At 40.5% G+C, this 13,610-nt stretch overlaps 1 protein-coding gene across 1 annotated transcript; it reads left to right on the top strand.

Moving 5' to 3' along the window:
• The first annotated feature begins 65 nt into the window (after nucleotides 1–65).
• On the top strand, nucleotides 66–6,191 carry lrrc32 (leucine rich repeat containing 32). The gene is made up of 3 exons (XM_062536443.1): nucleotides 66–272; nucleotides 967–1,057; nucleotides 3,708–6,191. Exons 2-3 carry the CDS (start codon nucleotides 971–973, stop codon nucleotides 5,589–5,591), a joined length of 1,971 nt encoding a protein of 656 aa, XP_062392427.1. The 5' UTR covers nucleotides 66–272; nucleotides 967–970; the 3' UTR covers nucleotides 5,592–6,191.
• Nucleotides 6,192–13,610: the final 7,419 nt, after the last annotated feature.

Consider the following 13,610-nt stretch of genomic DNA (forward strand, 5'->3'; position numbering starts at 1 on the left):
ACTAACGGAAAAAAGCTACGGCCCCGTTTCTGTTCGCGTGTTTGAGATGGGGAGGGAGAGAGTGAAAGACAGTCAAATCCCAAATAAGGCATGGACTAAAACGGAAAGGAGAAAAACAATGATTCAGGATATTCCCACAGGATGTGTTGGCTGAAACTGGAAATGAAAGGTGTTGTAGAGCTCGCTGCATGGGTAGTGAGGAGGATGTGAGAGAACAACGGATATGTTCAGCGTTGTCATCCACAGATACTAGGCTACAAGTCACAATCAAGGTAAAGTTCTCGGTTACAAATTGTTGCAACTGTAGCTTGTTTTATGCTGTGCACATCGCGTCAGATGAAAAGTTTAGTGTCTGCGGAGAGAGGAATTTAATTATTGTTATGGAAAGGCACATATGCTTGCTGGTGGACATAGCCTACAGTGTAGTGGAAATTCGTCTTTACATATAATGTAGGCTATAGGCTACAAGATCTATGTAGGGAAATGTAACAATTTTACATGGCATGGTGAGGCTATATGTAGGCTAAATACCTGGCTAAATGTAGATGGTGGGGTCAATCAACGTTATTGTTCTCGACTCTACACATCACTTTTTCAAGATTGTAGCCTACCAATAGGCTTTGAGGGTAATCTGTAGGTGTTTCCTCTTAAGTCAAAGAAGAAGTTGTGGTGGAAATTATTAAATTACTGTGTGAACTAGGCCCAACACAATAGGAAACGGGTGTTCTATTAATAGAGTGTGGTTGTTTCTATTTGAAGTGCATCACATGTAGCCTAAAAGGTAGTGAGAGCTTACAAATTATGCCTCAGCAAATAGCCTGAATAGCAAAGTCATAGGTCAGGCCATGACATTTAGGGACTACTTCCCTGATGAATAGGCTATGTTATTTGCTTGTTCAGTCAGGTTTGTCTACCACTCTTTGACAAAAGCATTATGTACTCCCTCATAATCTTTACTCTTTACAGCACCATGGGGGCTAGTTTCTGGCTTATTTTGATTGTTGTCAATGACGTGGCTGCCTTCAAGCCTCCACAGCAATCTTCACCATGTGAAGTGGTAAGTGATGTCTGAATGATAGCTTTGGATTTGCAGTGTTTGTGCTTAATACCATCCACATTATCACTTTTATATTTTGGGTTGTGGTAAGATTCTTGCATGTTTTGGGGAAAATGACAACAACTAGGCTATAGTTCTTTGACTTTGAGTGTTAAAGCATGGGCTCGGAACTCTCTAGCTCCGTATTTGGAAGAAAACTTTTGAGTCACTGCACCCAAATGGAGTTAATCAAATACAAATGCCTTGGACTGTGCCCCATGCTGGAATGCCCTATAATGGCCAGTGAGGAATTTATGATTTGTAGCGTCTGAGCGCATAGGTAATGTAGACTGTACAAGAAATTTAGATTGTACAGTATGTCGGTGCCTGTATGCAAGTGGATAGATAGACCACTTTATTCATCCCCAAAGAGAAATTATGGTGTTCTAGCAGCAAATAATGATATTAATATCACACTATACGCACAAGGACAAAGCAAATACAGTTTAAGATAACTCTGTGCAATGTGAACTGTGCATTGTCTCAGAATATGATTCTCCTCTCCCGGTACATAGGAGCGTTATTGTAAATTGTTAGCAGTGGGCAGGAATGGTTCTTATTACAGCGAAGTTGAAGCAGCCTCCAGCTGAGAACACTCTGGTGACGGACAAGTACTTAATGCAGAGGAGAATGTCCTGTCCTTAATGCTAAGCATTCATGTGTGCATTTTGCAAAACAGATTTGTGTGCACCCAACAGGAAACCATATTGTGATACCATTCATAGTAGTGTATACTATCATTCATAGTAGTGTAAAGAATTACTCACTACTTCAGTGATACTTAAATGCTTAGTTTATGCCTTGCAATTCTTCTTGACACAATAACCTACAGTATTTGGTGTCCATTAAAAAATCATGCACTGAGGAAGTAGTCATTTATTTTAAAAACAAAATGACATTATGTACTAGTTTGAGATGTAAATTTCTAGTGGAAATGGCAGCACATGTACATTCTTGGAAGTGAAGCGTGTAGTTAAAGCCAATTAATATTGTTGTTGAGCAATCCCTGTTAACTAAATACGTGAGATGAGATTACAAAGTTAAAAAGTGGCAACATCGATGTGGGTTCTAGACAGTGTTTGTCAAGTAAAGTTTGTCAATAAATAAACTGTGGCCCTTACTGCATATTGTTCAAAGCCATTTAATTAATTGACACATAATTGTAGCTTGTCAAAATGTTTTAAAAAGGCTCGGCTACAGTATATCCTTTCTAAATACCTTTAATGTTTAATCAGGCATGCAATTTAAAAAAAAAAAAGTATTTTGCTTAGGGAAAAGAGGCACCTTCACACAACATTTCAGTACAGACAAGTTTGGGTCAGGGGTAGAGATAAAGATACTGGTACCTGTATGTGTAGATATCTATGGTATTTCCCATAGAAAGAACCTGATGTGTGAAAGATGCAAGAGCAGCAGTGATCAGTAGCCTACGTGAATGGGGAATGCATGAGATGTATAGCAAGCTTTATTATATTGATGCATTTGAACAGCAGAGGGGTATGCTAAAGCGAACTCTATATATTAGTGGGCTATAGCGAGGTATGTTGCACCGAAAGCCATGGTTTGCAATGGCTCAAAATCGCTCTGTTTTGACCAAGCTAGATCACAACGGTAATTTATGCTGCAAACTTAACCTGCTCTGGAGCATTGATAAGAACTGAAAACATATAAAAGCTCCAGACCAATCAGTTCTTTAAGAAAATAGACTAACTTGGAAGCTTTTGTCAAATATTTGATCTTTGATCCTGTGAATAAATTCAGCACTGCTGGAGGTGAGAGAATGGCACTATGATGTACATTCCATAAGAATACATCAAAGAAACAGATTTATTGAAATAGACCACACTGTCAGATTGATCAGCAAGATGCTACCCATGCCTGAATTAATGTTGAAGTAATTTTTATTGATGATGGCCATATGGTTCCAACACGGCCCCTCGAAACTGAAAATGCAAACGAGTCTAAAATAGAAAGTCTGGTTTGACCAATAAAGCTGATAGCCACTATTGTAATGACCACATTGCTAGTTCAGGGTTTGTCCAACCAGCTTACACAAAGAAGCCCTAGTTATGTCTGCTTTGTAGTATATCCATCTGAGAGGTTACTGGCTTAACAAAGTAACTGAAGTACCAGAGTAAACTGTGACATGGTGCAACTTTCTGAACAATTACAATGTTGAGGTACAGTACATTTTACCCAGGATATGTTATGGTCATTTATGCAACATCTTTAAACTGCTCTAAGCAGTTTTATGTTTGGGTTAACTCAACATTACCTAAAGGCTATATGCATCGCCCCTCCGCACACGATCTTGAAAGACATTGGTGCACAGATTGTGTTGAACAAGGGTGATAAAAGGTCATCAAAGAACGCGTATCCCCATGATAAACTCCCATATGAGGCCAACTAATAACTTTGACCACTACTGCATGGGCTCAGAGACTATTATTGAGGCCTGTTAACATTATTCCAACGAATAGGACAGCTTGCCAGGGTGAAACAGGATGGGTTTTTTTTTGTTCCTGCTGCCAACACAGGGTCCATTTTTTAGTTAGTCTCTGCCTCTTATTTTGTCATGATCTCCCATTGGCATCTTGTTTTGTTTTCCCAGGTGCAGATGGATGTTTTTTGCAATGACAAGAATTTAAGAAGCATTCCTGACAAACTGCCCCCTGGCATTCAAAAACTTGATCTTTCCCGGAATCTGCTCCAGAATCTCACACAGGAAGTCTTGGCTGTCTACACCAGCGTTCACCATCTTAACCTTCATTCCAACAAGATTCATTTCATTCAACCAGGCATCTTCAACGGCCTTACCAATCTTCAAGTACTGGATCTTTCACGGAATAACCTGGATGCTTTTGCGGCGCTAAAAAAAGATGTGGGACGCCTGACCTCTGTGGAGACCCTTGATTTATCCGATAATGGGTTGTACACAGGCATGAGTGACTATTTTCTGCGAGATGCCCCAGCACTGATGAACTTATCTCTAGATGGCAACAGCCTCACAAAAATAGACAAGAGCACTTTTGCTGGATCTTCAGCGCTCAGAAAAATTCATCTGCACAATAATGTAATCCTGGAGATTAAGGAGGGTGCATTTGAATCCTTGAATGACCTCACTGAACTGGACTTGTCTATGAACTCCATTACGTGCATCACTGACTTTAATCTCTCCCAACTTAAACTGCTGAATCTCAGCAAAAACAGTCTGGAGCTCTTTCAAGCCATTGACATAGACACAGAATACGAACTCCTTTACTTAGACTTAAGGGAAAATAAAATACCTTACTTTCCGGTTCTTCCCAAGATGAACAGACTTATGTACCTTGATTTGTCTAGAAACCGTCTTAGAGGTGTTAATACTTCGGACACTACTGAAGAGGGCTCATTGAAAGATCAGGATGGATTAAGTCAACAGGATTTATCTCAGCTCATTTACTTAGATATGAGCTTCAATCAAATAAGGTCTTTGCCATCAGTTTTTTTCGATCGCATGATGTTACTCAAGACACTCAATATTAGCAATAATTGTTTAGAGACCTTCAGTGTTAGCCATGAAACCCCTTTAAATTCATTGAAAACCCTTGACCTCAGTTTTAACGCGATGCAAAACCTCTCTTTCGAGCACAACACACTTCTCTCATTAGAGGTGTTGTACCTACAAGGCAATTATCTGAACTTGTTGGACTCGAGTATATTCCACAGACTGCCTCGCATAAGAGAACTGCACCTTCAGCAGAACTACCTAAGCATCTGCGGATCGCGGCCTCAGGTTAGCCAAAAGCCACATCACCACAAATGTGTCTCATTCTCTTCCATACCGACACTTCGGTATTTGTCTCTCTCTGGAAACAGCCTTGAGTATGTGCCCCAGAAAGCATTCTATGGCAGTCCCTTACAGGTACTGGATCTGGCAAGGAATCCAGGCATATTTATTCACGAATATGCATTCAGTAGTTTAGAAACATCACTGACTCACCTGACTTTGAAGGAAAATAATCTTCAAAGCCTTAATACTGACCTATCTGTTTTAATCAACCTCAGGTTTGTTGATTTGTCCACCAATATGCTGACATCCTTTCCTTTGTCAAACAAAGACTCATCGATTGAAATCCTGAATCTACGAAACAACGGTCTGATTACCCTAGATTATGACACAGTAGTTGCTTTGGAAGGCACACTGAAAACTCTTTACGTCAGTTCAAATCCCCTCAGCTGTTGCATTAATCCAAGGTTCCTCAACATGGTTCAGGCGTCCAATGTGAAGATTCCTGATCTCGCCAGTGTCACATGTTTGTACACTCGGGGCTCAAAGAATGTGGAGATGAATATTGCTAATGTGTTGCCCGAACACTGCAAGACACTGGACAGTAAAAGCTTGAACATCCTCATTGTTGTGGTCACCTCTGTGGGGTTGATCGTGATATTAGTTGTAGCTTTTAAACTTTGCCACATGAAGAGGAGGAGACACAACAGTAGCTTTAAGGCATGAACTATCGCAATACTTCTAGAATGTATTCAAGAGTAAGGGTGGTTCATTGGAAAACAACTCCACGAAAAACAACCACAAATATCTTAGATATCACAGATATTTTCAACCACTGTGCATAGACCAACATGTCTGGACTGTAAATACAACATGAAGTAGAAATCATTTATTTGTCATTACATGTGACACTTTCAACATTCAAATGAAGGTTATGGGAATGTGCACTTTTTGTATAACAACACTACATCTTTTAATGTTTGAGTATTATATAGCACTTTAATGATTTTGTGAACATGTGTTGAAGTTTTTCTGGATTTGTGAAATTAATGAGAATACCAGAAAAACAGGAAGTAGAATACTTTGTGCTCATGTTTAAATTTTAATTTTTAATATCAGTGAATTACTACAATTCTATGTACAGTACCATATGAAGGCATTCGTTTTTGTTATTTCTGTTTTGAAACTCTACCACACCATAAAATACCAAACTGTGATATAATATATTTTGTTTTATTTACTTTCAAAGAACGAACTACACGGATAGCTTAGAAGTTTAGCTGAGGGATTATTTCCAGTGGAATAAAGTTTGTTGGAACACCTGCACTTGTTTTTACAGCTTGCTGGCACGGCAGCTTCTTTTCCTGTTATTGACTAAGCACCACTAAATGCTTTCTTATGGTCTGAATAGAACAATATGTGCTTTTGGGTGGTGCGTGGCAGTCATTAGAGCAAAAATAATGCATTTCTATCAGTTACTGAAAAAGCTCATGGAAATTTAATCCTCATAAATTAGATGGTCATTAGATATTTTCAATGACACTTGCACATGACATGTTTTGCACTTAACTGTACATTAGCCAAATCTTAACAGTTAGAATCAAAACAAGTAGCCATACACTACTGTTAGCCCATACAAAGTCACATTTTGTTCTGAGTATTGCTAACAACATGTGAACAGTACAATCTAAGAAGGTACTTTTTTTTTTACCTGGATTCACAAGTGCATTAAGAATACAGCCCACTTCTCAATTTGATGTTTCCACTGAAGTCATATTATGTCATAACAGGACTCCGGTTAAAGGAACTCCTGTTAAAGGAAGACTGCTATTAAAGGAACTACATGATCCTATAGGGGGAGGAACAATCTTGCTTTGTCCTGGTTCGTTCATTTTACGCTGACTCACTGTCTCGTCTATTTCATCCTCTTCTGCTTTTCTTGCCTCACATGATCGAACTCCAACTGAAACCACTAAAGGTCACCTCATGATGACAGTGAAGACCACAAGTCAACATTAAAACTGAACTTTCTTTTAATCAAACAATGAGGAACAATCCAACCTTGAAGGGAAGCAACTTCATTTTGAGGGGATGGGGCTCATGAAGAAATAACTATTTTAAACAAAAACACTTGTGCCACAATTATTGGCACCACTGTATTTAAAGCCACTCTTTGCCAATATAACAGACTTGGAGAGACCACATCCTCCATATTTCTTATGTCTTGGCAGAGAAAAAAATAATAATTACCAGGTATTTCATGGAGTACAGGATATCATGCACCCTAATGAGGCTCTTAGCCAGGGTGAATCCAGACAAACCTGTTAGCAAATTTGTATTTGCCCTGCAGGTCCGTCTGGAAAGGAGCCCATTGACACCCATTTCTGATCTTGCCATTTTACTGCCTCCACAGGCGTAACCAAAAGTGAAATGAAACTTCAATTTGTCCATTCAAGTCTTACCAAATCGTCTCAGAAGTGCAGTAAACATCTGTTTTTGTGAACAAAGGTTTTAAATGCGGTTATTTACTCAATTCCACAGGAAATACACAGCCCTGGGTTTTAGGTGATTCGGAAACTATGTCAATTGGTTTCTTAACCTGTAAGGCAAATTCAAATGTGCTAACAGGTTTGTCTGGGTTCACCCAGGGTAGTTATCAGGGTCTTTACAGTAAAAACAAGCCCACAACATCACAGACCTTCCACGATACATGTCTGTTGGTGTTTGTTTCATCTTATGTACACCAAACCCACTATGTTTGTTGCCAAAATGCGGAATTATACATTCCATCTGACCGTAGAACACAATCTTTAGTAATCCCTGTCTTTTACATGTATAATTAAATGACAAGACGTGCTCTTCTCACAAACGTCTATTAACATGGAAGTCACGTCTGATGTTTTTTGTTTTTTTTGGAGACCCCAAGATACAGCTTTTTTCTCCAACTCTCCAAAGTGGTCCCGCAATGTTCTGCCTTTCTTGCATTCTGCTCACTATGCAGGCAAAATAAACATGGGACTTTGTCCAATCAAGTATGTCAGTTCCAGTTAATTGGAATGTATTAATTATTGTAATGTAGTATATGTAGTAATTTGGACATTTTCAGGACAGTAACTTTTAGCCATTCATTGACTAACAGAGGTGAACTTCCTCTCCCAAATCTATTTAAATTGTGTGTTCTCTTGTCTTTCCCACTGAGGATTGACTTGGTCATTTGACTTCTGTATCAAATTATTTACAGTATATACCTTGGTGAAACAGGAAATCAGTATTTGCTAGGGGTGCCAACAATTGTGTATGTGTATTTGTTAAACATATTTACTTATTTATGATACATTGTTTTTCTCAGAATATTGTTTCCCTTCAAAGTTGTTTTTTCCCAAAAGTATATTATTACCAAAAGTATATTATTATTATTATTATTATTATATTTATTATGATTATTATGATTATGATGATTATTATTATTATTGTTATTATTGATTGGTGAAGTTAGTAAAGTGTATTGTTAACACTTTGCTTCACTGCGATGCAAAAGTGAAAACCTTAACCGGGGCTGGACACTTTCATTTGATCTTCACCACTGCTGTCTGTCCAGTTTTAGGGGTGCTCCAGTCACATGATTATATGCTTGAATGATTGCCCTGCTGGAAGATGCAGAAACAACCCATTCTTTGTTTCTTGTCAGAGGCTGCCAAATTCTGATTTGAAATGTCCTGTATTTCATGGACACCATGATACCATGCAGCCTAATGAGGTTCCATGAGCCTTGGGAAGAAACACAGCCTCACTGGGCATAAAAAAAAATGTAGTGAAAGGGGAAAGTGGAAGAAGAAATGGCGTAGAGGGAAGAGAGGGAAGTGCATGATAAGTGTGTCTTGGGTGCATTAGGTTGTGAGAAGTGTTAGGAGAGGAAGTTCCCGCAGAAGAGTTGGGTACTCAGGAGGTTCTTCAAGATAGAGAGGTATGCCTCTGCTCTGGTGGCACTTCGCTGGTTGTTCCACTGTCAGGGGACTACAGATGAAAATAGTCCGGTTAGCCATGTCTGCAGTGGCAGCAATGGCAGCAGTGCTAGACAATGTTCTTTAGAGGAGTAAGGTGGCTAAGGGGTAACATCAGCCTTTAAGAGAACATTAAAGTAGATGGGAGAAGACCCAGCCATAACTTGGTAAGCAGGCATTAGTGACTGGAATTGAATGCGGGCGATTAAGGGTTGTCAGTAGAGCTCATTGAACAGCCAGATGTAACGCCACATTCTGGACCATTTGTAGCAGTTTCAGCACACAAGTCGGGAGGCCCATAAGTGGGTCGTTACAGTTGTGAAGGTACAGCATCATTTTCCTGATATTGAATAGTGCGAAGCAGCATAGCAGAGGAGCCATGGTAAGATAAGGTTAGCTGGTCATCAATCATGACACCTCCGTTTCTTACAGCCTTAGTTAGAATAAGGGAGGAAGCCATTTTGATTCTGTTGTGCTGTATGGTTTGCCTTGCAAGACCAGAAGTTCGGTCTGGGAGAGGTTTAGTTGAAGGTGGTGTTCCATTGTCAGAAAGACAATCCAAAATCTGCATTCTGACCGAATCCGAAGACTGTAGTATCATCAGCAGCTGTGCAGTTGTTAAGTCCTACGTCATGTCACAACTTTTCCGTCAAAAAACGTTTACTAGCACAGCCAGACGGTTTTCACCAGATAGCCTATTAGAAACTTAGATACTGCATTGGGCTCCAAAATAGCACAGCCATCTTGGTGAGGGCAACAATTGAGTAATAAATCACTGGAGGCCAATGGAGAAACTGGTGTCTGATTGGAAATCATGATTACTGCAATGTTGCCCATAGACAGTAAGGCCAATATGGCGGCTGCGTTGACGACGTGAATATATGTCTATGGGCGGCGCGGTGTTCCAGTTCCATTGCTGCAGAACGGCAACATTCATTTACTGTCTTTTACTGTCTATGCATTCGACTGGCAAGTGGTCCCAATATTGCCGCCGCGCTGAGGCTTCAGGTTTATGACGTAGATGCACTATCCAGTTATTCTTTATAGATCGGTGCACAAAACTAGCACAAAAGTTAGAGTGGCTGCGTCTCGTTGTTGCATGGCAACTCATATGGAGGGAATTATTTCTTGACGGAAGAATGATTGTCTATGAATTCATTGTTATTACTTTTTCGTTGCTGTGCCTTTGTTCCATGAAATCTTGCTAGATCGACGTAGTAACTGTTTTAGAAAAGCATCGAGAAAAGCATAGAAAAGCTCCGCTTCGCGTCGTGCCTAACAACGCCCCTTAGCTGTTCGATTATACAGTAGGCCTATAACCCACGGCCGTGGGTTATACCAAAGTCCTTTTAAGGCAAGTCACGTCACTCGGCAGCCATATTGGCCATGGAGTCGGGCAGCGACTTTGACCGGAACAAGACCAGGCCATATCTAAATGAATGGGGAGAGAGCTGGATGTCCATGTTCCGAGGTGTAAGGGACATAAAAATCACATGTTTGAAATCACGATGAAAATCAGACTAAAATCGCTGAAAAGGTTTGGTGGTTTTGTATCAAATTAACGCTTAAAAAGCCTTTTTTTTAATGGTAATCTTGGACTGCGCATGCTCAATTCTTCACGACGCAGTTTTAAAAAAGCATGACCGCCAAGGATCGGCTACTGTAAATGATTGGAGCAACGGCACTGGAAGAGGCGGGACATGTGCAAATTGGGGTAAACACCCGCCATCTTTGCGTTACGAAGTTACCCCATGCATTTCAATGGGCGATTTTTCCAGTGCAGTGTCTCCTCATGTAAGTGTCTCTGGTTATACTGTATAATCGAACAGCTAAGGGGCGTTGTTAGGCACGACGCGAAGCGGAGTGCCTAAAACCCCCTTAGCTGTTCGATTATACAGTATAACTCACAGACTTATAAATTGCTTTTCTAAAACGGTTACTACGTTGATCTAGCAAGATTTCATGAAACGAAGACGCAGCCACTAACTTTTGTGCTAGTTTTGTGGTAGCGCATTACTATAGAACGAAATGCGGTCAAGGTGTGAGTTTATCGTGATATTTACAACGGCATCGAACGCGATTCAGCCACATCACATTCAGCCACATCACAATCAAGGACCGGAACTATCCGTTTTAGAATGCTTAATTAGAACCCACTTCACTCCGTTTTAGTGAGGGTAAAACAAAATCGCTTAGCTTTAACAGAGTAATTACTGTAGCTGTGCAACCAGATACTGTATGATAAGAGGTAATGTCCAGGCGTCTGTGAAAAATAGGATTTTATTAGAATAGAAGAATGACACTTTTCTTAAAGGCTGGTGAGTTGGTGAGACACTTTGGCATTTAGAATTGATTAGCTCATAAATCAAAACTGGTGGTTATATTGTATTGTGTGAGGAAAGGAGTCTTCATCTCCTATTCTCGGTCCAGTCATTTTTTCTAAGGTTATCAGCCATGAAGTTGCTGTTACTTACCGCTATTTCAGTTATCCAAACCAGTTTGTAGCATCTATGTATTTAAGATGAAATTGCAAATATGTTGTGCTAGCTCTCTCTTCTATCATGGATGCTCCCCTGTCAACTTTTAACATATATATTGCACTGAATTGCTTTGCCTGCTACCCCCAAGGCTTACATTCCCATGTGGTACCAATTAGAGGGCTGCTTTCTCCAGCAACCTGATTTATTTTTCTTACAGCACATGACCCTTCTCTCTCAAGAGCACCTCTCAGACACAGGCAATAGATATCTCTCTCCAGCTACCACTGAATCAAACATACTTTCATATCACTGTCTATCATCCCAACTGTAGTGATATTCTCTGATGATTCCAGGATGGCATGGCATGATATCACAGCCTTTTCCTGTTGTCAGTGGGGTCAAACAGGGCTGCATGCTTGCTCCAACTGTAATCAGCCATCTTGACTGATGCTTTTAGAGGCAACCACACAGGGATCGACATCAGATATTGTACAGATGGCCAACTATTCAATCTCAGGAGAATTCAAGCCAAATACAAAGTCAAGATAGGTCTCATCGGGGATCTCCTGCTTGCCAATGACTGTTCCCTCAACACCATCACCATCAATGCTTTCTCAGATGCTTGCACCAATTTGGGCTCTCAATCAATACAAGAAAACAAAGTTAATACCAACCCCAGGAAAGCTGACATGAAACACAACATCAGCATACACGGGCAAAAGCTGAATGCTGTGGACAAGTTTACTTAATGGCCAGCACTCTCTGTAGAAACACCACCATTGACAATGAAGTGAGTGCCAGGACTGTGAGAGCCACCACTGCCTTTGGTAAGCCATAACCAAATGTATGGAGCAGTGCCGTTATCACCCTTCAAACAAAACTGAAAGTATACAGGGCCATCATTATCCCCACACTCTGTTCCTGTGAATCCGGGACAGAATATGCCATACTAAAGAGCTGAATCACTTCTACAGTATGTCTGAGAAAGCTCCTAAACATCAAGTGGCAAGACAGGATCCTGGACACAGATGTTCTTGCCAGAACAGGTCTCCCAAGCATTTACAGCTATTTCAGGCACAGCTTCACTTGGCAGGCCATGTAAGTCCACATGCCAGACCATCGTTTTCCCAAGCAACTCCTTTTCGGAGAGTTTCTCCAGGGGAAACGCTGTCAGGGAGGGCAAGAGACGTTTCAAAGAAGTTTTAAAATCCTCCCTTAACAACATTAACATCAACCCTGGCACCTGGGGGACCACTGCACAGAAACGTATGTGGCGATCGGCACTTCAAACAGGAGCAGCAGCCTATGAAGCAGCCAGGTCAGGTCAGAGGCTGCAGTGCAGAGAAGTGAAGAAAAGCCAAGAGAGAGCACCCAAACAATCCTTTCCCTGATATTCATGCCACCCCCTGCCCTCACTATCCCAGGACCGATCCGAGCTCAAATTGGGCTAATCAGTCAGCTTTGCACCCACCGTTAGCCCAACATCCAAACCCCTCTTCATTACCTGTGATGGACAAACAAGAGAGAGTGAATATGTTCTCGGATGATTCTGCTACTGAGTAGCGATAAGGTGATTGTTGTTAGGGAAAAGAACGCTTTTAAGCTTTTGCTATATATTGAACACTAACAATTAGCAGTTGTAATCGATACTGAAATATTGAACTGACTGAAATACCACAGCTGAGCAGGTCCCATCTTGATTAAGAATGACAAGTAAGGCAATAAACTAGATCAACCCATTTCAGCAGTTACAAGCATTCTTTTGAGAACATATTTAAACTTTTCATAGAAAACAGAAAATTCATGGCTGAGTCGCCTTCGAATTTGTAAAATTTCCACCATGCGAACACACACAAAAAAACATGATGTTCATTTTGTGTGTTACTAGGAAACTGTTCTATGATATGTTGCTGAGGAACAACAGTGAGCTCATGGTAACTTGGACAAACAAAAGTTTAAAAAACAAGTTTTAAAGTCGACATCTTGTACAGCACACTAAAGTCTGATTTATTTTAATTTCAAGTATCTGCGTTGGTTTTGACCTCGACCGATACGAATTCAGCTCTCAAAATTCAATTTCAAGTTACTGTGATAGACATCCAGGTAATTGAAGGATGAACGAAGAGCAATCGAGCACAGATCATGAATAAAAATGGTGGTCTAGCAGGTCACGCCACTCTCTGGGTCAAGGTAAGGCAAGCGATTCTTCCTCGATTCATGGCAGATACTGTGCTCCAAAACGTAGGTGCTGATTGACTGATGGA

The sequence above is a fragment of the Sardina pilchardus genome, chromosome 5, assembly GCF_963854185.1.
Source record: "Sardina pilchardus chromosome 5, fSarPil1.1, whole genome shotgun sequence".
Taxonomy (NCBI): domain Eukaryota; kingdom Metazoa; phylum Chordata; class Actinopteri; order Clupeiformes; family Clupeidae; genus Sardina; species Sardina pilchardus.